This window comes from Pongo pygmaeus, chromosome 15 (assembly GCF_028885625.2).
Source record: "Pongo pygmaeus isolate AG05252 chromosome 15, NHGRI_mPonPyg2-v2.0_pri, whole genome shotgun sequence".
NCBI lineage: Eukaryota > Metazoa > Chordata > Mammalia > Primates > Hominidae > Pongo > Pongo pygmaeus.
The window spans coordinates 49,748,230-49,775,183 of record NC_072388.2 but is presented as its reverse complement, the minus strand read 5'-3'; the positions used below and the strand labels follow the sequence as shown (position 1 = coordinate 49,775,183).

The 26,954-nt window shown below is 40.8% G+C and overlaps 1 protein-coding gene across 8 annotated transcripts in view; it reads left to right on the top strand.

Moving 5' to 3' along the window:
- The first annotated feature begins 220 nt into the window (after positions 1 to 220).
- Positions 221 to 26,954, top strand: part of TRIM9 (tripartite motif containing 9) — a 128,479-nt gene continuing 101,745 nt past the window's right edge. For all 8 annotated transcript variants that reach the window (XM_054448188.2, XM_054448182.2, XM_054448189.2 and 5 more), the window contains exon 1: positions 221 to 1,687. In XM_054448188.2, the coding sequence (XP_054304163.2) occupies positions 575 to 1,687 (1,113 nt within the window). In that variant the 5' untranslated portion in view covers positions 221 to 574. The remainder of the gene's footprint in view (positions 1,688 to 26,954) is intronic.

Here is a 26,954-nt window from a genome sequence, read left to right as displayed (position 1 = left end):
CTAGGAAATCGACTTTATACATGCTCTTTAGGAAAGGAGGGACGCAGGATGAAAGAAGCCAAGAGTGTCGCCAGGGCTTGCGCCAGCGCCGTCAGACTCCCGGGATCGGGAAGATCCAGGGCCCGGCGTCAGCGGATTCACGGAGAAAGAGAAAAGCCCCACTGCCGTGCAGAAGCCTAGGCCCGGGTGAGGCGCCTGCGAAGGCTGCCAGCAGCGGAAGAGAAGGGGCGTCCTCCGTGCTGCGCAGCACTCGCCCGCGGTAGGTGGGCGCGGAGCTCAGAGCTGGGAGCCAAACGCAAACGCTGGCGAGAAGCCCCAGCCCCCTCCGCCAGCCCACTCGCTGCGGGGAGGGGTTTCTCACGCCCCCAGCTCCTGGGAGACTGCACCGGAGGTCGGAAGGAAGCGGGGCAAGGATGAGTCATCCCGCCTAATTCCTCCTTCCCGGTCCCCTAGCCTCCGCACGCCGGCCCCCTCCAAAGATCATGCAGCCGCGAGCGAAGACTCCCCTATCCTCAGACTCTACCGAACACCCTGTGGCCTGCGGAGACGAGGAGACGGACGGGTCTGATGGCCAATGAGAGCTTCGATCTCTTGCCCCCCGCCCAATGGGCCGCTGCTCATGGGCCGGGGCGGGACTAGGAGGGCAGGAGGGGGCGGTCCGGGCTGGCGCGCGTCGCGGCGGCTACGCGGCTGCGGCTCACAGAGCTGGCGCCTCTCCGGGTGTCCGCGCCAGTACTGCGCGGGAAGGCACCACCACCACAGCCGCCGCGTCTGGCCAGGGTGCTGGACAAGACGAGCCCGTCGGCCACCTCGCCAGCTCAGGCACCCGCTGCAGCCGTCGCTGCCTCCTCCCAGACCGGTCCCCATGGAGGAGATGGAAGAGGAGTTGAAATGCCCCGTGTGCGGCTCCTTCTATCGGGAGCCCATCATCCTGCCCTGCTCTCACAATTTGTGTCAGGCGTGCGCCCGCAACATCCTGGTGCAGACCCCAGAGTCTGAGTCCCCCCAGAGCCGTCGGGCCTCGGGCTCCGGGGTCTCCGACTATGACTATCTGGACCTGGACAAGATGAGCCTATACAGCGAGGCGGACAGCGGCTATGGCTCCTACGGGGGGTTCGCCAGCGCCCCCACTACCCCGTGCCAGAAGTCCCCCAACGGCGTCCGCGTGTTTCCCCCGGCTATGCCGCCACCGGCCACCCACCTGTCACCGGCCCTGGCCCCGGTGCCCCGCAACTCCTGTATCACCTGCCCCCAGTGTCACCGCAGCCTCATCCTGGATGACCGGGGGCTCCGCGGCTTCCCCAAGAATCGCGTACTGGAAGGGGTAATTGACCGCTACCAGCAGAGCAAAGCCGCGGCCCTCAAGTGCCAGCTCTGCGAGAAGGCGCCCAAGGAAGCCACCGTCATGTGCGAACAGTGCGATGTCTTCTACTGCGATCCGTGCCGCCTGCGCTGCCACCCGCCCCGGGGGCCCCTAGCCAAGCACCGCCTGGTGCCCCCGGCCCAGGGTCGTGTGAGCCGGAGGCTGAGCCCGCGCAAGGTCTCCACCTGCACAGACCACGAGCTGGAGAACCACAGCATGTACTGCGTGCAATGCAAGATGCCCGTGTGCTACCAGTGCTTGGAGGAGGGCAAACACTCCAGCCACGAAGTCAAGGCTCTGGGGGCCATGTGGAAACTACATAAGGTGAGTCCTAAGAAAACCCACTCCTAACTCCCTGCGTCTCCGATCATCCGGTTTTGCAGCAGACGGTCCCCGTCTCTTGCGCACAGCGCATCCCAGTGGGGGCGCAATGCAGGTGCCTTCGATGTTTACCTCCCGGTCTGGTGCATTGCAGGAGGCGTGGGGTAATCTTAACCGGCGCACGGGGGAGTTGAATGCCCCCACAGAGTTGTTGCGGGGATGCCTTAGAGCGGGTCTCTCGGGGCGCGCTGCCTGCGAGCGGGACTCAGGGACCCCCCCCCTCCGCGGCAGGTCTGCAGCCAGTGGCCGCGGCCAGTGTGTGGGAAAGCACTGCGTAGCTGGGTAGAGCCGCGCCAGTGCCCAGGGCCGCTAGGCATGCTCCAGGGCAGGGCGGGCTGCGAACCCCCGGGGAGGGACTGGGATGGGGGCGGTGGGGTCGCGCGGACGGCGGGACTCTGTTGCTGCTGGATAGATGGACCTGGTGAGGCACGGCGGAGGGTCGGGGAGACGCCGCGGGCGGAATACTGATGAGCCCGGCTCTGGGCCAGACCTGGCTCTCTAGCTGGAGAGAACGCTGGGTCCTGGTGCCACGTGCTCAAAAGACAGAGCGGAGAGGGCAGCCAGTGGTCGCCATGGCAACGCAACGTGCAGGCTTGGGCCTGAACCTTTCCGGAGTTGGGACCTGAGACTAGAGTGTCAGCACCCGAGTTTGCGCAGTCGCGGCCTGGAAGCCAGACAGGTGCATCTCCTAGGGAAACCTCTTCCCAACTGTACACACACCCACTTCTCCAGAATTCAAGCCCTTTTCTCTTTCAGTAGTTACATATGCAAACTTTGGGACACCTGTTATCAGATTTATCTTTCCAGGTTCTTTTGATGATATTTCCACCATGGCTAGACACGAAGAGGCTTTAGCAACATGTCGTGCCACTCCTCTGCTCAAAACCCTCCAATTTTTCCCACGCTTCTCAGCCCGTCCTACATGACCTCTTCCATTTTGGCCCCCTCGACCTCACTGCCTCCCACTTACTCCCTCTGCTCCAGCCACACTGCTTCTTGCTGTTTCTCAAGGGACGCCAGGGACCTCCCCACCCCAGGGCCTTTGCATTTGGTGTTCATTCAGCCTGAAGCTCTCTTTCCCAGTTACCTGAGATCCGAATGGGTCACTTACCTGCATCCTTCAGCTCTTTGCTCAGGTATCATCTTTGCAGCGCCACCCACACAGACACCCGCTAGTTCCCTCTCAGCTTTATTTTCCTCAGTAGTATTTATCCCTGTGTGGCATGCTATATATTTTAATTATGTTATTTTTTGTATTTATCTATTGCTCCCTGTACACACACAGACATAAACAAAATAAGCCTCATGAGGAAGAAGATCCTTATAATATGCCCACACTGCTTAGAAGGAAGGGAACAACTCTTGAGGAGACGTGCATAAATTTGCTTTTCATTTTTTAAATGATCCATTTATTGGGGCTGTGGAGTGCAGGGCAGGGATTCAGGATGATTGGAAGGAGCTTTTCTTTACATCACTGAGTTGCATACCCAAGGATGAGATAGAGCAGTGAAGATGGTGTCCAGGCCTCAGCTGTGGCCTTGCTCAGAGTCTCCCAGAATTCCTTGGAGACTAGAACGGGTAGCTTTTGCAAGTGGCCAACCGTGGAGTTAAGGCTGGAACATTGATATTTCGTTTACAGCAAGAAAAAAAGTCATTAATTTTCAGCAATCAGTGAAAGTTTTCTCAACTCCTTAACCCAGTTGAATGTGATCCACGTTTACAGTCATTCTTTTCTCACATATAACCTATTAAATCATATTAGTACTGATGGATATTTCATTTAGCACAAATTGAAGCCTAACTGGGCACACACCACTGTTTTCAGAACAGCTGAATTTAAATTTTTGAAAATGACATTTAATTTGGAAAGTTTTCAAAACTTGAGTACACAGCTAGTTTTTTATTCATATTTTGATTTCACTTTTAAATTGCTAATTATAGTCCATGTTGAATTGCCCTACAAAGTATCCTTGGAACTAAAAAATTAATCACTCTGTCAGGAAAAAGAATTTAGAGCCACAAGCCAATTAGGATGGGTAAACCACAACATTTATTATTTTTTTTATGACGAGCCTATCCTTGATCTATTAAGACCAAAAGAAACCTTTAAATCTCTGTCAAGCCCCTTGTCAATTTGAAATGTTAAATCATTTGTTTTATTGGCAATAGAAATTATGAGTAGACAGACACTGGTGCTGCCTGGGTTGAAATTTAGATGTCTACCTGCCAAAAAAGAATGTTAAAACCCTTGAAACATGACATAAGTAGGCTAGAAGACCATTTATTCTCTGATCTTTTGCACATTTTTTCCAAAACAGTAAGTACACATAATTTTTGTTCAGTCAATATGAGGATTACTAAACTGCCAAGAAAAAAAATAAGACAGAAGGATGACAGATTTTAACATTCACTTGTCATCTGTTAGATGAACAACAAACATTACTCCCCCACCTTATTTACTTAATAAGGAAGTTAATGTGTTAGCAGCCAGTTTTCTCATATAGTTTATGTTTTAGTTAATGGTACTTCTATCTCCACAAAAGCTCATGGGCTAGAATTTCTATGCCCTGCAAAAATAGGACAGCAAAGAATTATACTAACTAGGTCTCCAAAATTGGGCAGTTAGTTATCAACACAGGTTATTACTAGACCTGAAAAGTTTTCATTCATATTCTATCATATTAGTCATTTCTACTGATAAAGCAAATCCTGCAGATAAGTATTTCCCACAGGCATAAATCATCATCTTACACACTCAAGATATAATAAAATAGCTGAAGTTTATTTTTAAAGTGGTATTAAAAACATCTGGTTGAAATTCACTAGTTTTCAACTGGCCAGATTAAAATGTTTTTCAGATATTTTTGGCCTTCAAAACTCCGTGAAAAATAATAACACATGAATAATAATAATAATACTGGTCTTATAAGTCAAATATTTGGTAGCAGTTTTTATTTAGTACCAGTACTTACTATATTCCTTTATTCAACTTAACTTGTTAAAAGAATTATAACACCAAAAAAGTGATTTTGTAGATACTTTAAAATGGGCAATAGAAACCACTACTATTACTTTGTGATTTTAAGCGGTTCACATTCCTAAATCCTGATATTATCCTTGAATTCCTGGGGTTTCAATAGTCACTGAATCAGGGCTGGGCACAGTGGATTACGCCTGTAATCCCAGCACTTTGGGAGGCCGAGGCGGTCAGATCTCTTGAGGCCAGGAGTTTAAGAGCAGACTGACCAGCATGTCGAGACTCCATTTCTACTGAAAATACAAAAATTAGCTGGTCATGGTGGCGCATGCCTGTAGTCCCAGCTACTTGGGTGGCTGAGGCAGGAGAATCGCTTGAACCTGGGAGGCAGAGGTTGCAGTGAGCCAAGATCTCACCACTGCACTGTAGCCTGGGTGACAGAGCAAGACTGTCTCAAAATAAAAAAAAAGAAGTCACTGAATCAGTAATATATTTGTAACAATTATTTTGTATTCATGCTACTGAGCAAAGATTTTCTTTTCCTTTCTATTCTAAACACTATTCATCCTTAATCTTGTCTCAAATGTTATTTTTCTCTTACCTTTGCTTTTATAAATGAAAACTTGCAATTTAAACAATATTTTAAAATAAACTGCCAGTTAATATGCCTTCAATCCTAAAGTATCCTGGAAAAAAATATCTACTTAGCTTTATGGTGGCATTTCGTTAAATATTTATGTAGCAAAATGTGTTATATAATGCCACTAAAATGATATTCAGTTAACTATATGTCAGCAGTAAACACAATGTAGTCTATATATTCCTGTGGTAAATGTAACAGGCAGCATATGTTCATGTTTTTACATTTCTTTTGATTTACTTCTAGTACAATTAGAACATTCTGTGTGCCATGTAAACATTTTTACAGATATTAAGGAAAATGTTACAGAGAAAAGAGTTATTCCTCTTTGTACCCAGGCATAATGGAAAGAACTAGATAACAGGAGATGCAGGTTATAGAACCAGTGCTGCCACTTACTTGCAGGAAACTTTTTGCAAGTATCATCACCTGTCTGTACTTCCCACCTACAAAGATGTAACGGAGCTAAAATTACATTTGTGAAATGATTTTGATAAGGTAAATTAAATGTTTATAATTTACTAATTTCAGTTCAACACAACCATAAACTATTCATGTAAAACAGAGTCAGTGTCTCACCAGTCAACAATTACTGTGTAAAAATCTCATCCCCCAACTTGGGGTACTTTTCTGGATCCTTTTCAGAGCATAGGGTACAGTCCAAAGCTGCTCTGAAAGATGGCCTAAAAGAGTGAGCCTCTTCCTCATGCGTCCAGAGAGAATATTCAGTTGAATTAAGCTCAATAAATAATACTACGCAAAGATTTATATATTAAACAAAAGTATTCTGTTTTTCTCTAAGAAAGCTAAAATACCTGATAAGGCTCAGTTTTTTTCAGATTCTCCAATAAAGATATTGTTACCAGTTTAAAGTAGCAGAAATTGTTTCTCCTGTATGTGCCATGAAAAGATGCTATTAATCGGAGTTTCAGGTCAAATCACAGTTTGCATAAAGTAAGAGACAATTATCACAACCATCTGTTCTTGTAATGAAAATAATGTACAGGGAACATTTGTCCTTACCATCAGTATAATAAATTGCGCTTTCCTCACCTAAACAATTTGGTGGATTTTTCAAAGTGTATATACACATACAACTTAACTTTGGCATACAAAAGGATAGAAGAACCTATTACAAGATAAATGTTTAAGAACCAAATAGTTATAAACAAATATCATTTATCAGTTTTATCAGGGATTATTCATTGAAAGGATCAGAAACCCACTTAGATGATCTCAGAGGATTTCATGGGAAGTGAAATAAAATCAACTCACAAGGAGAATGGAACTATAAAGCTAGAAACTAAGTTCACTCTCGGTATCAGTCAGGTTGGACTATGCTCCAGTAACAAATCTTCGAATCTCAGTGAATTATAATGGCATCTAATTTCTTACTTATTCGTGTCAGTGTCCACTGAGAGTCTTTTTTTTTTTTTTTTTTTGCTTTAGCTTGTTTGTGTTGGTTTCCTGCCACTTGCGACCAAGAAGTCCTGACTTATAAAAGCATATGAATTAACACATGTAAATACTTTAAGATTCTAATTTTTATTCATCCTAGATATTGTCTTTAGAATATTGTGCTTAGAAGGCTGCATTCTGATGCCATAAATACAAATAGAGGGGCAGTTTGATTCAATGAAGCAGAAATCATATCATATTCAATGTTATCTACCCATTCACCACTAGGTAGCTTTTATTAGCCTTTTGGTTGTTTTCTTCAGTTATTTTGATTGTGAGGTTTTTCACAAAGAGGCCGAAGAGATTTTTTTTTTTTTTTTACCAACTCGAAATTACTCCATGTATGTAGTGATGACGCTTTTAAGGGCATTAGGCCAGACAGGGAGGTTCTGAAATCAAACTTCTGCCAATAATTGATTTGTTTTCAAAGGCAAGAAAACCTCTGAAGATATGTATGAGCACTCCACAATTCTTTTTATTTTATCTATACTCTAGGTCAGCATTTCTCAAACTCTGCTCCCACGAATTTTCCGTAGTTAAATAAGTTTGAGACTCTCTATTCTGAACAGGCTGCGGGTAGTTCACATTGTACATTGTATCAATATGCCTATATATACACATCCTGCAACAAACAAAGCCACTTGATTCAATGTAGCGTTTTCCAAATGTGTCCAACTTTGGAAACTCTGTTAGAGTGCCACACAAGTTTGGAGAACACTAGTTCAGGCAGTTATTAGTGAATAAGTTAATAAGTAATTGTTATTCATTTCTTGTCTATGTAGATTAGAATACCTAAAACTATGTCTGCAGCAAACCTATCCTTAAATCTTAAATCTTGCATTAGTTCTTAAAGCAAATGTCAAAAGTTAAATTTATTTTATTTTTTAAACATTAAAAGTCAAAGAGGTAAAAATAATTAACATAAGTTTCGTAGTATTTATATGTATGGACTGGAATACATGCTGTCCCCCTTTCTATTGTAAATAACTCAAAAAATGATTTTAGGTATGAGGAATATTAATGTAGTATAATTAAAAAAACCACTTCATTCTACTTTAGACTACTTTTAGGTTTTGTATACATGATACCAAATGACTGGTCTAATTGAGTTTTTCATTAATCTGTGGTATATAAAAATAGATTGTTTTAAAGATACTTTTGCTAAGCAGAAAAAGACAATATTAAAAACTTAAAACTTTAATATTGCTCTGGGGACAACATAGCATAACAACTTATGAAGTAAATGCTTGTTTAATACATTCCAGGTTTTGCTAATATTTTTATATTGACATTTCGGGTCAATTTTTAACCTTAGAACAAGAGTTATCTATAAAATGGCCACCACAGTGTACCTACACTATCCGAGACCATCTAGGTTTTGTTAAGCAGCATATCTAATTCAGCCCAAAGGACATCTCACAGCCAAGATCATTCCCCTGGGGTGTTCTCACAACCCTAAACTGGGCCCCTATCCTAAACTCAGACCTAACTCCAAGTGAGATTACCCGAGAAAACCTAAGCAAAATATATCTAACAGCAGGTTTTCTTTTTTCTAACTGCATCTGTGTCAGGGAAATCATCATGATGACATCATTTCACTTTTGTTTGGCTCTGGTTTTGCCTTCTTTTTAAACTATCCAGGCCTAAAGTGCAGCATGTTAGCCATGGGTCTAGTCACAATCCCATCTGCCTGCTTAGCTATCTTCTCCTTGACACCCTCTGACCTTCTCCATAGAGCCCCTCCCTTCCTGTCCACTAGGCTTGCCCTCCCCCAGTTTCTTAGACCAAACCTTCAGATCACCAGACCAACTAACCTGACCACACCCAGTTGAGATGAGTCAGCCTCCACGACTGTGGACCAGACCAGCCTGCCAACCGGGAACCTGATGCTGCTACGCCACCTACCAGAATTATACCTGCACCAGCAGCGCCCGCCACCTCCCCCCACCCAGCTGTGTTTAATTGCAGACACTTTTATTAAATAACTGTAGAGAGGGAGTTTTCTTCATTTTGGCTGATTCATTTGAAGCTGAAAAAGCAAGAAAACTTTTTTTGAGTGTCTAGTCATGAATAAATAAACATCATTTACTTTTCCCCCCTCCTCAACACACCTGTCTCAAGAAACTCATCCACTCCGTGGTTTCAATTCCTGCTTATACCTGATTGTCTGAAACAGATCTGGTCATCTCAATCCCCTTCCTCTTCACAGTTTGGTCCCAGACTCTCTTCCCAGCCCTGTCACCTGTTCAACTCACCCTCCTCCATAGCGTCCATATCTGTGTTCTAACCCTGAGCATCCTCCCACTGTATTATAATTGCTTCTGTGAGAAATCTTCCACTGAACCCTAATAACTCAATGCCATAGACTGTTTCTTATCTATCTTCTTTTACTCTGTTTCTGTACTTAGTAGAAGTTAGATAAAGGTTGGTTCAATGAAGAAAATAATCAGTAGAGGAAGACTAATAACTAGCAATATAACTTGGTATTTTAAATTTCTCAAATTAGCCTGACAGTAATCATTAAATTTGAAAGCCTGTATTTTATACTTTTTGCCAAAATGTACTGGGCACTTACTACATGCAGGCACTGCTCTAAGATTTTTACAGCATTTTCTCATTTAATCTTCATAATCCACACATCTTCCTGTGAGAAAACTGGGACACAGGAAGATTATGAAGTCACACCCGTTATAATTGGCAGGGTCAGAGTTTAAATCCTGGCTGTCTGACTCTACAGCTCACATGTTTAACTGCTGTTCTGTTCTATTTCCTGATAAGCCCAGGAAGTATACCTATAAAGCACAGTTTTATGAACTTATAAACTTCAATGACATAACAAATAGCTGGACTCCTTTAGTTCTCGTGCATGAAAATTACTGAGAAATTGAGTCATTTTTCTCCTAAGATTCCTTGTGACAAGATAAATTTAGAAAACAAATTATGGTACAGGAGGAAAGAGGTGACAAGTATGTTGAATATTCCACAGACCATATCATCAGAGGTACGGGCCTAATTACCTTGTAGGGGGTTCATCCTGCCTCTCTATCAGAACTAAGTAACAAATAGGCAGTAAGATTCTACCAGCTCAACCATGGAGCACTGACTCTCTTCTAACAAAATAATGCATCTCAAAATTTACAGACATAAAAACCATAAACTAATAAGTAGATTTTAATAATTACAGACAAAAAAACATAAACTAAGTAGATTTTAAAAATAAAAATCCATAGGCATTTTAAGTATCCTTATTTCTACACATCTAAACATTTATAAGTTCATTTTTGAAAACACAAAATATGTTTAAATCTGTAAGCAAGTATCTGTTTATTTTCAGTTTTTTCTTGTGCCTTTTGCCTGTAGTTAAAAGAAAATATGCGTATTCCAGTTCAGAATAGAAAGCTGATCCACCTTTCACCATTTAAAAAGGAATATGTGAACCGAGGAGGATATCGTTTAAGAATGGATTTAAACACTGCCAAATAAAACTGTTTTTCATAAGCCTTGCACAGAAGCAGAACTGCGTGTTTTATATTAACAGTTCCAATCAAAGAAGAAACTGTTCCTTTTAAAGAGCTGACTTTGGAAATAGAATGCTAAACATTGTTCTTTGGTGAGGGAATAGCCACCTTCTGTCAGGAGTACACATAGATGGTTAATTCTCATCCACCGCTGATTTATTCATGTGACACTGACTTTCTAGCTGAGTAGCATCAGTTCAGCTTTATTGAGGTTTTGGCTCATCTCCTCTTACTCTTACTTTGCTTGCAGCCTGCACTTTAAGAAGTAACTGTGCGGCACCAAATATTCATCACTCACTCCCATGCTCCAGGAGAGCCTGAGAGAATAACACTGTTCTGGCCTGCACTGTCTAACAGTCTAAGGCATTATTAGTCTCTGAACAAAGCAGGTTGCAGAGAGGAGTAAATGGCAATATAGGGAATTAAACACTTTCTGTCTAGAGCAGGTCTTTATAACAGGCTTTGTGATTTTGTAGAGGGCAAAATCTTGGATGGTCAAATATACACAGGCTCAACTGTAAGCCCAGCTCATCCAAAGCCACATTACTCTATGACATAATCTACCTCTTTTGATTGTCTGTACTTTAGTTTCTTTTCATCAGTGCAAAAATCAACAGCTGATTTTACTACAGATATGTATAGTCCATTACCTAGCACTGCTGATATTTCTGCAATCATGAAGTGCATCAATTCATAAAACTAATAAAATGGTGTCACTTATGCTGTCCCATTATCTTGGAATAATGTTATCCCAAGAGCATTAGTCACATGAAATCAAATGTAAAACTGGACATTCATCCAATCTAGTAAGTCTAACATGGCACAGATAAATCTATGGTGCTTTTAACAAACAGTTATTATTGATTTTATTGACCATCAGTCATCTAGCCAAGACTTAGCAAGGAAATATGATAAACAGCTTTCAGCACATAATCAATGCAGTATGAAGCTGAATGATGTTTACACACTACCTTGTGTCATCTGGCTACCTTCTGCCATTATGGAAGTGAATCTATCATTGATGGAACTAAAATATTATTAGGTATTAAATAGAATTTTCTCCACTTTTTACTTTAAGGATCAAGAAATATGGAATGTAGGAACTTGTGTGAACACTGAATTTCCAGGCTGGCCTCACCAAGCTCTATAAGCAAGGGTTGAAAAATGGCATATTTACACCTGAACTAGGACATGGATTTCTGGTTGCTCTAGCCACTAAATATAAAAAAAAAAAAGTGTGGAAAAGTTTGAATTGATAGTAAGCTCTTGATATTTAGATATAAAGACTCTTACTAAAACTGTTGGTATTGTCAAATCAGTACATAAATATTTCTCATATATTTTTAAATACTTTCAAGCTAAAAAGAAAATGAAGGCTTCTAATATTTAGAATACCCTCAATTCTTGTTTACTTGCCATTCACTATTTGATGTGACATTAACACAACATTTTGAGACTGCTATTATTATTTTCAAGGGGTTGAGTGATGGCCTAGAATCATATAGCTTGACAAAGGCAGGGCTTGAACCCTGTTTAACTCTCAAGTCCATTGTGCCACACTAAATACTATTTTGGTTAAAATGTATTTCAAAATGTCAGAAGTTCACGTTTTTTGTTATTGAGGTGATAGCCATTAATCAAACATTTTGCATTGAACCCTAAAACTCTCTGGCATCTCCACTTGGATATGTATCTCAACTCCCTCACATTCAGGATGCCCAGATCTGAACTCTCCATCTCTCTCCATTTTGTAACCCCAAGATTTCCTTCTCTTACTTTTTGAATAGGAACTGATGAATGCAAGCATCTTAACTCCACAGACGTGTGAAGAATGTTGCTGCAAAGTATTTTAAAACTAAGGATCTCTGCTGGGCGTGGTACCTCACACCTGTAATCGCAGTGCTTTGGGAGGCCGAGGCAGAATGAGTTTGAGAACAGCCTGGGCAACATACTGAGACCTGATCTCTAAAAAAAAACTTTTTTTTAATTAGCTGGGCATGGTGGCGCATGCCTGTAGTCCGAGCTACTGAGGATCCTCCTGAGACAGGAGGATCACTTGATCCCAGGAGTTTGAGATTACAGTGAGCCATGATTACACCAATGCACTGCAGCCTGGGTGACAAAGTGAGACCCTGTCTCTAAATAAATAAATTAATTAATTAATTAAAAAACTAAGGATTTCAAATAAACTACTTAAACCCCACACATATTTCAAAACGTAAGTATTAGAAAACTAGACAAAGATTAACTTCATGAAGAAAAGTATCAAGTTCTAGTCTGTCAAAGGAAGCAAGATGTAGGAATCTGTTATATTCCAAGTACATAGTGGTCTAGGCACTGATCTAAGTAATTTCTATGTGTTAACTGAGGGAATTCCCACAACTCCATGAGGCAAGAACCGTTACTATTCTCATTTTACAGTTGAGGAAACTGAGACTAAGAAACCAAGAAACCCAAAGTCACAGTTCACAAGTGCCAAGACCAAGCTTTCCCCTTAAAGAGCCAGACTCTGTATTCTGTGCCTTAACCACTATACCTGCCATTACTGCACAGGAGAGATCCTACATATAGCTTTGGTCACACTCCTCCTAACAAAATTGAGGTGGCTTATGATCAAGTGGGCTTCATCCCTGGGATGCAAGGCTGGTTCAATATAGGCAAATCAATAAATGTAATCCAGCATATAAACAGAACCAAAGACAAAAACCCATGATTATCTCAATAGATGCAGAAAAGGCCTTTGACAAAATTCAACAACACTTCATGCTAAAAACTCTCAATAAATTAGGTATTGATGGGATGTATCTCAAAATAATAAGAGCTATCTATGACAAACCCACAGCCAATATCATACTGAATGGGCAAAAACTGGAAGCATTCCCTCTGAAAACTGGCACAAGACAGGGATGCCCTCTCTCACCACTCCTATTCAACATAGTGTTGGAAGTTCTGGCCAGGGCAATTAGGCAGGAGAAGGAAATAAAGGGTATTCAATTAGGAAAAGAGGAAGTCAAATTGTCCCTGTTTGCAGACGACATGATTGTATATCTAGAAAACCCCATCGTCTCAGCCCAAAATCTCCTTAAGCTGATAAGCAACTTCAGCAAAGTCTCAGGATACAAAATCAATGTACAAAAATCACAAGCATTCTTATAGACCAACAACAGACGAACAGAGAGCCAAATCATGAGTGAACTCCCATTCACAATTGCTTCAAAGAGAATAAAATACCTAGGAATCCAACTTACAAGGGATGTGAAGGACCTCTTCAAGGAGAACTACAAACCACTGCTCAAGGAAATAAAAGAGGACACAAACAAATGGAAGAACATTCCATGCTCATGGGTAGGAAGAATCAATATCGTGAAAATGGCCATACTGCCCAAAGTAATTTACACATTCAATGCCATCCCCATCAAGCTACCAATGACTTTCTTCACAGAATTGGAAAAAACTACTTCAAAGTTCATATGGAACCAAAAAAGAGCCCGCATCGCCAAGTCAATCCTAAGCCAAAAGAACAAAGCTGGAGGCATCACACTACCTGACTTCAAACTATACTACAAGGCTACACTAACCAAAACAGCATGGTACTGGTACCAAAACAGAGATAGAGATCAATGGAACAGAACAGAGCCCTCAGAAATAACACCGCATATCTACAACTATCTGATCTTTGACAAACCTGAGAAAAACAAGAAATGGGGAAAGGATTCCCTATTTAATAAATGGTGCTGAGAAAACTGGCTAGCCATATGTAGAAAGCTGAAACTGGATCCCTTCCTTACACCTTATACAAAACTCAATTCAAGATGGATTAAAGACTTAAACGTCAGACCTAAAACCATAAAAACCCTAGAAGAAAACCTGGGCGTTACCATTCAGGACATAGGCATGGGCAAGGACTTCATGTCTAAAACACCAAAAGCAATGGCAGCAAAAGCCAAAATTGACAAATGGGATCTAATTAAAGTAAAGAGCTTCTGCACAGCAAAAGAAACTACCATCAGAGTGAACAGGCAACCTACAAAATGGGAGAAAATTTTTGCAACCTACTCATCTGACAAAGGGCTAATATCCAGAATCTACAATGAACTCCAACAAATTTACAAGAAAAAAACAACCCCATCAAAAAGTGGGCAAAGGACATGAACAGACACTTCTCAAAAGAAGACATTTATGCAGCCAAAAAACACATGAAAAAATGCTCACCATCACTGGCCATCAGAGAAATGCAAATCAAAACCACAATGAGATACCATCTCACACCAGTTAGAATGGCGATCATTAAAAAGTCAGGAAACAACAGGTGCTGGAGAGGATGTGGAGAAATAGGAACACTTTTACACTGTTGGTGGGACTGTAAACTAGTTCAACCCTTGTGGAAGTCAGTGTGGCGATTCCTCAGGGATCTAGAACTAGAAATTCCATTTGACCCAGCCATCCCATTACTAGGTATATACCCAAAGGACTATAAATCATGCTGCTATAAAGACACATGCACACGTATGTTTATTGTGGCATTATTCACAATAGCAAAGACTTGGAACCAACCCAAATGTCCAACAATGATAGACTGGATTAAGAAAATGTGGCACATATACACCATGGAATACTATGCAGTCATAAAAAATGATGAGTTCATGTCCTTTGTAGGGACATGGATGAAATTGGAAATCATCATTCTCAGTAAACTATCACAAGAACAAAAAACCAAACACCACATATTCTCACTCATAGGTGGGAATTGAACAATGAGAACACATGGACACAGGAAGGGGATCATCACACTCTGGGGACTGTTGTGGGGTGGGGGGAGGGGGGAGGGATAGCATTGGGAGATATACCTAATGCTAGATGACGAGTTAGTGGGTGCAGTGCACCAGCATGACACATGTATACATATGTAACTAACGTGCACATTGCGCACATGTACCCTAAAACCTAAAGTATAATAATAATAAATAAATAAAATAAAATAAAATAAAAAAGGAAAAAAATTGAGGTGGCTTGCTCTTATATGGGGACAGCAAGTCACTTTTTTTTTTTTTGAGATGTAACTCACATACCATAAAATTTACCTTTTTAAAGTGTGTAATTCAATAGTTTTAATTAGATTCATTCACAGAGTTGTACAACCAGCACAGAATCTAATTCCAGAATATTTTTATCATCCCAAAAAGAAACCTTAACTATTAAGTCACCACCCAAACCCCACAACTCCTGGCAACCACCAGTGTACTTTCTGACTCTGTGGATTTGTGTAATCAGGATATTTCATATAAATGGAATCATAAAATATGTGTCGTTTTGCATCTGTCTTCTTTTCCTTCGCATAATGTTTTTAAAGTTCATCCACCTTGTAGCATGCCTCAGTACATCATTCTTTTTTATGACTAATTATCCTGTAATAATATTCTATTGTATTGGATATAGCACATTTTGTTTATCCATTTATCAGTTGATGGACATTTGGGTTACTTCCACTTTTTGGCTATTACTAATAATGCTGCTATGAACATTCATGTACAAGTTTTTATGTGGACATGTTTTCAATTACCTTGAGTATCGTGATATAGTAAAAAATATATTTGGTCTTTGTCCATGGTTCCTGGCTCAGAGCTCATAAAACCCTTGGGATTTCCTGAGTTAGAAGTGTCTTGACCAGAGGTGAGCAGGGTGAACCCCCAGGTCGCTTCAGGATGGGGGCTGGTCACCGGGAAGTCCAAATGTGAACTCTTGCATTTCTCTAATGACTAGTGATGTTGAGAATCTTTTGGTCACTGGAAAGACCAAATATGAGCTCTAGGGGTGGGAACTTTCAGCGCCACCCACTGACCTCTGACCCCCAGGGGCAGGGAGGTGGCTGGAGATTGAGTTCTATAAAAACTCTTGAACAACAAGATTTGGAAAGTTTCCAGGTTAGAGAACACGTGGAGGTGCTGGGAGAGTGGCACACAGAGAGGGTGTGGAAGCACCACCCTTCCCCTAGTACCTTACTCTATGCGTCTCTGCCATTTGGCTGTTCCTGAGTTGTATCCTCTGTAATAAACCAGTAAATATAAGTAAAGTGTTCTCCTGAGTTCTGTAAGTCATTCTAGTGAATTATCAAACATGAGAAGGGGATGATCCAAGGTTGCAATCAAGTCAGAAAGAAGTTCAGGTAGCCTGGGGACCCAGGACTTGGCAACTGGAATCTGAAGTGAGGGCAATCCTATGGGACTGATCCTTTAACGCTGTGGAGTCTAACTGTGGTAGTTTGTGTTAGAATAGGATTGAATTGCAGGACGCCTACTGGTGTCGGTAAATTGGAGTCACTGAAGTACATACCTAGGAGTGGAATTGTTGAGTCACATGCTAACTCCATGTTTAAAATTTTGAGGAACTGTCAGCTGTTTTCCAAAGAAGCTATACCATCTTACATTCCCACCAGCAGTGTATGAGTGTTCCAATTTCTCCACATCCTCACTAACACTTGTAATTGTCTGTCCTTTTTATTATAGTCTTTCTAGTGGATGTCAGGTGAAGTCTTGTGGTTTTGATTTGCATTTTCCTAATGACTAGTGATGTTGAGAATCTTTTCATGTGCTTATTGGCTATTTTATGTCTTTTTTAAGAGAAATGTCTATTTAAAGTCTTTGTTCTCATTTAATTGGGTTGTCTGTCTTTTATTATTGAGTTATAAGAGTTCTTTATGCTGGATACTTATTCACTTTTAAAATGGAAGAGACATAGGTGTGAGCCTCTCAATTCTCAGACACTCACAGGAGGAAAAAGGCAGACACAGACCTGCGTGGGAGGAAATCTTATCAAGACTGGCCTATCACGACCTAGTGCAAATTCTTTGCATCATATCTCAAAATAAGCCAATTCTGAGACAGAACTTGGATAAAGTCCATCTAGATTGGCTTTGACAAACAGGAAACATGGAAAAGTCCAAAAGCAGGAGGAGGAAATCATTTCTTTATCAGGGTCCCTGGATATAGCAGCTGTTCCTCCTCCTCCTTACCCAACTTCCACTTCTCCTGGCTTTGGAAATGGAGTCTACCTCAGTATAATATCATAAGGTTCTTGTCATCTATGGCTCCTAAGGGATACCATGGCAGTATTCAAAAAAGTCACTTCCGGTGTCAAAAAGGTGGCCACGCACTACAGTTGAGAGTTATAAATGGATAGAATTGGGACACTGGATCTTGAAGATCATTTGCTCAACCCTCTGCAAAGTTAGAAAAATCCCAGAACATTAAATCACCCAAGTGACACAGTACATATTGCCAAGACCCCTTTTTTTTATTATTTACATTAAGAATTCTGAACATCCAAAGACACATTTTTTAGTTGTTTCTCCGTGTGTGTGTGTGTGTGTGTGTGTGTGTGTTCAATAAAGCTCAATTGAAACACCTATTCTCCCTTTTGGGGACTCTTCCATGCCCTCAGACACCCATAATCACATTTTCTCTCTATATTCCACATTACAACTATCAAAGTCTACATTAACGTTGTTTTCTCTCTTTAAGGGGAAGTTATATATGTCTATACTATAACATGAATGTTCCCTCATTATCAGTAATATATTCTTTTTTTTTTAACATTGGCTTTCAACAGACATTACCTTTGCCCCAAAGATCAATCTATTGGTAGGAGTTTCCACATGCGTCTAGAAAAGAAAAAAAAATTGTTGATGTTTAGTTTTTCTATGCCTCTCACACAGAAAACACATAGCAGTGTGACTGTCCCCTTGGATTGGCTGTCTGGTTGGCTCCTACCCTAGCAAAAATCACAAAAGAAGTTTCTGGGATGAGGCAAAATGCCCCTCTACCCATTCATTTGCACTACTTGCTACCTTTTTTGGCATCTTACCACTAGCACTGTCTACTCCTTCATTCTCCCTCTGTAGTCTCCTGTGTATCTTCTAGTTTCTGCCTTCCTGTCTGCAAGCACGGCTTTGGTTCCAAGGTATGTGCCTTCCATCCTGGTGAACTCTATGGCTTGTTCTGACCTGTGTACAGTCTTTTCGTCTAGCTCCAGGTCATTGACCACAAACTGAGGAAGTCTCTCTACCTAGCCCACCTGGTGTGTGTACCCTTTACCTCCAGCCTGACATTGACTTGCCCAGCCCTGGCATCATTCCCAGTGAAGATCCCAGGGCTGACAGTTCCTTGAATTACACCTCATGTGTAGCAGCTTTAGGGCTGGCTCTGATCCTAACAATAGATTATTGTAATGCACTTGCTCAATAACCTGTAATGTTAAAATAAGATTACATACACATCTGGGCTATATAAAAAATGCACTCACATCATTCTTTTCTTTTGAAAATGCCATAAAATGATTAAACTATATGTAAACACAGAATCCATTGACATATAGCCACCATGGAAATGAAATAGGACAGATACTTAGTAGAACCTGGAAGTTCTACTTACATTGAGGGCAGGAAGTGAAGAATAATTTATAAATTCCATCTGTAAAACAGGGAAGGAGTGAGTCAGTAGGTCAGAGATTATTATTCAATTTGGAGGCTAGCCAAAGATTGGCCAATTATTCTCTTCTGAGTGGAGCCAAATAGTTCAATTATTATTATAGTTTCACTCTCTAAATTCCTCTGTTCCCTTTTATGAGAACAAAGTCATCAATTTTCCATTAACATGATTTAATTTGCATATGATGAAGGCTTTTGGATTAGTGTCTATTATTAAGTTTTCTGAAACTATATGTACAAAAGATTATTGTGAAAGCACCATCAAAAATTAAACAAGAGCATTTTATTTTATTTTACTTTAAAATAAATTGTATTGTGCATATTTGAGGTTTACAACATGATGTTATGGGATACAGATAGAAAAATGGTTACTATAGTAAAGCAGACTAACATGTCTATCATCTCACTTAGTTACTTTTTTGTATGTGACAAGAGCAGCTAAAATCTGCTTATTTAACAAAAATCCCTAATACAATACAATATTATTAACTATAGTCCTCATGTTATACATTCGATCTCCAGGCCTGTTTATCCTACATATCTCCTCCTTTGAATTATTGGACCTACATCTCCCTCATTTTCTCCCCACCATGGTAACCACTATTTTATTCTCTATCTCTGTATATTAGGCTTTTTTAGATTCCACGTAAGTAATACTTTAAAATATCATACAATATCGTATGTTGTACATTAAATATCATACAATATTTTTCTTTCTGTGTCTGGCTTACTTCACGTAGCATAATTTCCTCATTTACTTAGCATAACCCACGTTGTGGCAAGTGGCAGGATCTTCTTTTTTAAGGCTGAATGATATTCTATTGTGTATATATGTATTTATGTATGTATACTTACCATTTTTTTTTACCTATTTGTCTGTTGATGTACACTTAGGTTGTTTCCATATCTTGGCTATTGTGAATCCAAGAGTGTTTTTAGAGAAATTATTTAATTCGTATATCTGAAAAGGTTATGATAAAATTTGTATAAATATTGGATTTGAAAATTAATTTCATTTAGTATTTGTTCATATCTCATAATTTTCTTTAGATATTAAATCATATTTATCAGTGGCACAATATACTCCCTACATTCCTTCCTGTCCTACTGTTCTTTTATCTTCCCAACCATGTTAAAGAATTTAGATCTGTGTTTAGAGCTCCATACTCACTGTAACTACCTCAAGGCCTGACATAGGCTGAGTGAGGCCCTTACTGTTGTTGATTCAAGTTCAGGATACTGATGATGAGACCACTGGCTCATCTGATAAGACCATTGATAAGACCATGAGCTGTTCAGCAGGCACAGAGCTTCAGGTTTATTTGGTTGCTCAATTGGGACGTTCACACAGTGAGGGAGATTTCTTTTTTTTTTTTTTTTTTTTTAGAACTGAAATTATTTTTCACTTTTAATAGCCTTCCTGCTTTAATTTTTTTTCTTTTATTTTTATTATTATTATTATTATTATTATTATACTTTAGGTTTTATGGTACATGTGCGCAATGTGCAGGTAAGTTACATTGATTGCATAACCAAAACACTTTTATATGCCCAGAAAGAAGAATGGATAATCGTTACACAGATAATGGTGTGTGACTATTGTAATTCCATGATGCCTCTGAGAAAAACTGGTTTTTATCATGTATTGAAACCAAGGTATGGAGCAGCTGTTGCTGGAACAAGACTTGCTATATGAACTATGCTATGAGATGTGATTTCATATCAGTGTCTTTTCCACCAGGCACGTTGATTTAACAGGGAGACTCATTAGAATTGGTTTAGGACAGCCAGGAGTGGTGTCTCATGCCTGTAATCCCAGCACTTTGGGAGTCTGAGGCAGGCAGATCACCTGAGGACAGAAGTTCGAGACAAGCCTGGTCAACATGGCAAAACCCTGTCTCTACTAAATATACAAAAATTAACCAAGCATGGTGTTGTGCGCCTGTAGTCCCAGCTACTCGGAGAGTCTGAGGCAGGAGAATTGCTTGAACCCAGGAGGCAGAGGTTGCAGTGAGCTGAGATTGTGCCACTGCACTCCAGCCTGGGCAACAGAGCAAGACACTGTCTCAAAAAAAAAAAAAAAAAAAAAGAATTGGAGGTGAGACTGAGGGCCAGGACTTAAGTTTGACAGCTCGTGGTCGCCTTACCTCAAACCTTAAAACACCCTATCTTGGCCACCGTGTCACCTATACTGTGTCGCCTATGGAAAACGTGAGGCTGCATCCTCCCTGCTCCTAAAAGCAGTTGAATATGTATGCCATTACATTGTAGACAAATCAGTGCTTGTTGGCTGACTGCAAAGGATGGCAAGCATTTTGACATTGTACATAAGTTAGGAGAACCCAAGATGCATAGCAGAAATTCAAGTTAATGGACAATAAAATAGGAGAAACAGGAAATAGAATGAGCATGGCAGAAAGGACTTAACCATCTCTCTTAAGCCCTTTTATAGCGAGCGCTAAAATGAGAGTTGGAGCCAGAGGACTAGATGCTTCTGAAGAGGCCTTCTCCTAATAAAACTATAGTGGGGACTACCCAAATGGCACCGGGGAGTATAGGGTCAGGAAAACTAGAATCTGTTCCAGGGTCTACTGCTATTCAGGCAACACAATTGAGGGGTTAGGAATAAGGACCTGTATCTCATAGGGGGAAGAACGGTGATAGGCTGTGAACTTGGGTTAGTTGTTTGACTTCTCTGTGCTTTAGTTTTCTCATCTGGAAAATGGAGATAATCAGACTGTCCACCAAGGATTGTTGTGAAGATGAAAGGAATGATAGACACAAAGCCCTTAAAACAGAGCCTGGCCAGAATAACCTCCTAATTAATGTGAGTTTTTGGCACATGTTAAATGGTGCTAGTAATTTCTGACTAGATCCAGGGTGGTGATGAGGACTGGATTGTCATCCAGAATGAATGTATGAGAAAGCCTTTTGTAATAAACCCAGGTTTTTACTATGATTGTGTATCTATACAGATAGAGGGGTACCTAAAGCATGGAAAGAACGGCTGAAATGCTTACGGCTGCTTCCCCTCACATGTGGGTCCCTCCCCTGGGAACGAGGGAAAGTCAAGCAGCCAAAGACACAGTGCCTTTCACAGAGCAAGGATGGAGGAATGGAGGAAAGGAGGTCTGGGAGACAAAATCTCTAGCAAGGGGTTGACAGTTCCTTAGAGTCACCCCTCAACTTGAGGACCTGTTATTCTTTGGAAAAAGGGGACCGGTACATTCTGAGAAAGAACCCAGGCTTTGGAGCCTGAAAATCTCAACTTCTTCCTCTTGAGTGTGTCTTTGGTAAGTTATTTATCCCATCTATACCTCGGTTTACTCATCTGTGAAACAGGCAACACACCACCTCCTATAGTTACAGAGCAGGATCAGTGAGATTGTCTTTGAAAAGTTGCCCAGCATTCACAAGTATTTAATAACAATATCTTTTATTATTCAAAGGTCATTTAGCCATTTGTACTGGTGCTCCAGTACTCTTGTAGGTATTGGGAATACAGCAGTGAAAAAAAAATTAAAATAATAAATAAAAGTGTATTTAATGAAACATTTGTTGAATTCCTGTGTAATCACCTTTTAGGTTGTATGTTCTCTGGCAAGAGAGCCCACAACGATTTTTTTGCATTTAGTGGGTTTTACACCAAACAAAGGCAGAAGTTGGGTTAGTCAGAAGGTGGCCAAGAGCAATGAGAAATTCAGATCGATCAGACCCACTCCCCGCCTTGGGAAGTTTTGAGAGGTAAAGCAGCTCAGGCATCCCCGCTGCCACTTTTAATTCCATTTTATTTCAAGGCCTTCAGACTCTCACTCACCTCTGGGAGTCTGCAAAGAATTCAACCCATAACTTCAAGGAGAGCAGGAAAAATGGGGGAAAAATGGTGGGCAAGCAACAAGCTGCACAGGAGTGCGTCTGAAATGCAGCCCTCAGTGGGTATGAATTCCCTAAAACTTTGTGTAAACTAGATTGGATTGTAAATGTCCTAGAGATATTTTTAATAAAGAAAAATCTTTGGTATATAATTTTCAAATGTAAATACATGTTGCAAATCCACATTACCTAGATTCTGGTACACCAACGAGTTACTAACAGGCTTTAAAACATTTTTTTAAAAGAAAAAAACAATAAACAAGAAAAAGAATTACATGAAATAATTATGAAGTGTGTCCCAATTTCAGAACATTAACGTGGAGTAGGAGTGGGAGTGGGGCTCCATCAAGGAACCTAGAATAGCAGTGGCCAAATAGGGTAGACAAACTTGGAGATGCAGTTTGAGGCCCCTGTTTGGATCCTGTGCCTACCGCCTTGGGCGACCCACTTAACTCCTCTGCACCTCCAGCTTCTCATGTATAAAATAAGAATGCAGGATTACATATGAGAGCTGAGGTCCCAGTTAGCGGCAAATTTAATTGGGATCTAGACTTACTGATGTTTCTCTGACTCAGTTCCTGACAAGAGTCTCTTTGGATAAAAATGTCTGCTGCTTGTTGTTTGTGCCTTTGTGAAGAGGCACTTTAAATTCCCTCCTCTTTCAAGCTTCTCAGTTGGGGCTTCAACATTGTGAGATCAAAAGGAGATGAACCATGTAGCTGCGGCATCTTTCATTCCCCTCATTTTACCTGGGCCTTGGAAGTGCCCTGGGGGCTCCACAGCCCTGTTGGCCCCTTGTAAGAGGGAGGCAGAAAAGCACAGGGCAGAATGACAGCTAAGTGGAGAGAGGAGAACACACACTGACCAGCTTTGAGCTCTGCCCCCGCATCCTGGGCGGAACAGCCCACTGGTGGGTCTGTAATCACCCTCGTCTATAGGCCACACTCATTGTCATTTCCTTGCTAGGAAAGAAAAGGTCAGGGTGGGGTGGAAGGGTCAACGAGTAATTAAAAGGCCATTTTGGACTATTTACTTCCTAAAATGAGAAGTAAGATTTGATTGAGAGAGATGAAAGGTGAAAACAAAACAGGTGAATATGGGTAAATATGCTTGTGCCTTCTCATTCTGCAAGAGAGGGATTTTGAGGACTGAGTTGGGATGTAAGCCTGGCCTGGAATTCCTTATCTCAGGGCAAGAGCCAGTTTGGTGCTAAACTTCTTGGGGGAAGACAGTATTATTCATTTTAGATGCCAAATTCTTCAATTTCAAGTGATTGTTAGATTTTTACATACCATTATTTACATACTGTTATTTTCATTGTTTTTATTATTTGAATTTGAATTTTTTTCCATTACTTTTTTTTTTGTAGAGACGGAGTCTTGCTATGTTGCCCAGGCTGGTCTTGAACTCCTGGGCTCAGGTGATCCTCCTGCCTCAGCCTCCTAAAGTGCTGGGATTACAGACGTAAGCCACTGCACCCGGCTATTAGAGTTTTAAATGCAGATGTTTGGTTTCATTGTTACGATCATTACTATTATTCATTGATTGTTTTGTTTTTGTCTCTGTTGCTATTCAGTGGTGTGCTGGCAAACATGGAAAGCTCTGATTTGTAGCATTTTCCATGGCTGCCTTCAGGCTACCTACCTGAGGTTGCTGACCTTGACGTTTGGAAGTCAGTACAAGCCAGCCCCAACATACCACTGCTTGTTGTCAGTTCTTTGGCAGTATATCCTATGGGAGGAACTGCCAAATTGCAAGTTTTCTAAAATTATCTCTAAAATGATGTAAGCCTGCAGCTGCAAAAAACAACAAAAAAGATATGTTACAGAAATTTTTAGTGAAGAAATCATGAATGTACATTTCAATGAATTTCCACAAACTGATCACACCTGTGTAATTAGCAATAAATTAGAAAAATAGAATATCAGAATATCATCAGCCTCCAGAAGCCCCCTGCATGCTCCCTTCCAGTCCAGAGCACCCACACCACACTCCTGGCAAGGATAACCTTCTAGCAGCATGGTAACTTTGCCTATGTTTCTATTTCATATAAATGTCATCATACAGTATGCACTCTTGTGCATGGCTTCTCTTGCTCAAAGATATGTTTTTTGGATCCACTCATATTGTTGCATATAGCTTTAGATCATTCTGACTGTTGTATAGTATTCCATTTTTATGAATGTTTCACAATTTATCCATTCTGTCATTGGTGAGCCTTTTGATAGTTTCCAGGTTTGAGCTACTAAGAGCAGTGCAGCTACAAACATTATAGCACCTGTCTTTTTGTGCATAAATGTAAGCATTTCTGTTGGTTGTATCCCTAGGAGGGCAATCACTGGTGGGTGCTCAGGTACACAAATGCTCTGTTAGTATATCCTGCAAAAGTTACCAGATGATGGTGGTGTCATGGTACATCTCTCCCAGTAGTACTCCTTATTTTCACCAGCACTTGCTATTATTTGTCTTTTCATTTTAGCTATCCTGGTGGGTGTACAGTGGTATCACAGTGTTGTGATAACTAATGGTATTAAGCATGTGTTTATATTTTCTGGTCATTTGAATATCATCTTTGGTGTGGTGTCTGCTAAGTCATTACCCACTTTTCCACTGAGTTGCCAAAAAAATAAATAAATAAAACCTTAATTCTGAAATAAACTGCCTTTTCCTTGTGGTTTTGTCCTGAGAGCCAGAGGTACTAATCAGAAACAGTTTATCACTTCTGCTTTCTCTTGTAATTTTTTTTCTCAGTGCAAATCATCTCCTGCACCGTACATTGCTCTCTATCAAATCATTATCAGATATTGTGCATATTTCAGAGCTTCACTTAGAAATATTATAAAACAATTTAGGGAGAGAGGTTCTTAAGTGCAAACAGTACGAATACAAATAGATTTTCAAAAGAGAACAATTCTTTCTTAAATGAAAGTAAGAGCTATTCAAATAGTCTCTAAGTAAAAAAAAAAAAGTAATAAATTGAAACTCAATAACCTCAAGAAAGTAATTGTGATTTCATATTAAACGTGAATTTTAGAAAGTTTCCAGGAGTGATTATTCTTTTTCGTTTCCATTTTCTCAATAGAAAAACCTTGTTTTTTATTGGTAAGTCTCTTTTTAAAAATCTTATCCACTAAAATTGAATTCCTCCTATGTATTGTGTAAGCTGTCTTATTTTTAAAATTTATATTTAGATACCTGGATGCAGTCTGTTAATCCATAACTGATTCTATGCAAGAAAGTAGGCTACTTTAAAGGATAGTTCACATTTCAGAGGTTTAGGAACTCTCATTGGATGGCTGGATTTTCATAGAAGCATAATTGCTTTCCCTTCCTTCAGTGTTTTTATTAATGTAATAAAATAATAAGATAAAGTATTAAGACTACAATTTCAGGAGAGAGAGTTAAGTTTCCCTATGAAAAAAAAGAAATTTCCTGGAATGTTCCAGAAAGAACTGAGGCTATTCCTGGAACCTCCTGAAGGCTCTGGCAGATTTCCCTGAAGCCCAGGTGGCCCAGTCCTGCCATGTGTGCCTTTTCGCTGCACACAGCATGGGCAGCCCAGAGAACACTGGGAAGGAAGGAAAGTTTCCCTTCCCTGCCTTCTACTTCCCTTGTGCCACTCCTTTATGCTGCTCCCTCACGCTGCTGAGTCCGGGATTGGCAAATGTATAGCACCTCACCACCCCTCTCTTCTGGGCCCATGGCAAACAGCACTGTCAGTCATGGCACTTTTCCCACTGACTCCAGGTGTGACCCAAATATAGCTCAGAATTCTTTTTTAAAAATTATTCATTTATTTATTTTTTGAGACAGGGCTCGCTGTGTCACCGAGGCTGGAGTGCAGTGGTGTGACTGCAGCTTACTGCAGCCTTGACCTCCCGCTCTCAAGCAATCCTCCCACCTCAGCCTCCTGAGTAGCTGGGACTACAGGCAAACACCACCATGCCTGGTTAAATTTTTTTTTATTTTTAGTAGAGACAGAGTCTCACTGTGTTGCCCAGGCTGGCCCTGAACTCCTGAGCTCAAGAGATATCCTACCACCTTGGCCTCCCAAAGTGGTGGGATTACAGGTGTAAACCACCGTACCCAGCTGCAGCTCAGAATTTTTATCACAGCACACTGAGCAACTGGTACCCAGGTATCAGAGTTGGCATTTCAAGTGAAGTCGATTTGTCTCCACTTTCTTTTCTTTTCTTTTGTCTTGTCTTTTTTTTTTTAGACGGAGTTTCACTCTTGTTGCTCAGGCTGGAATGCAATGGCAC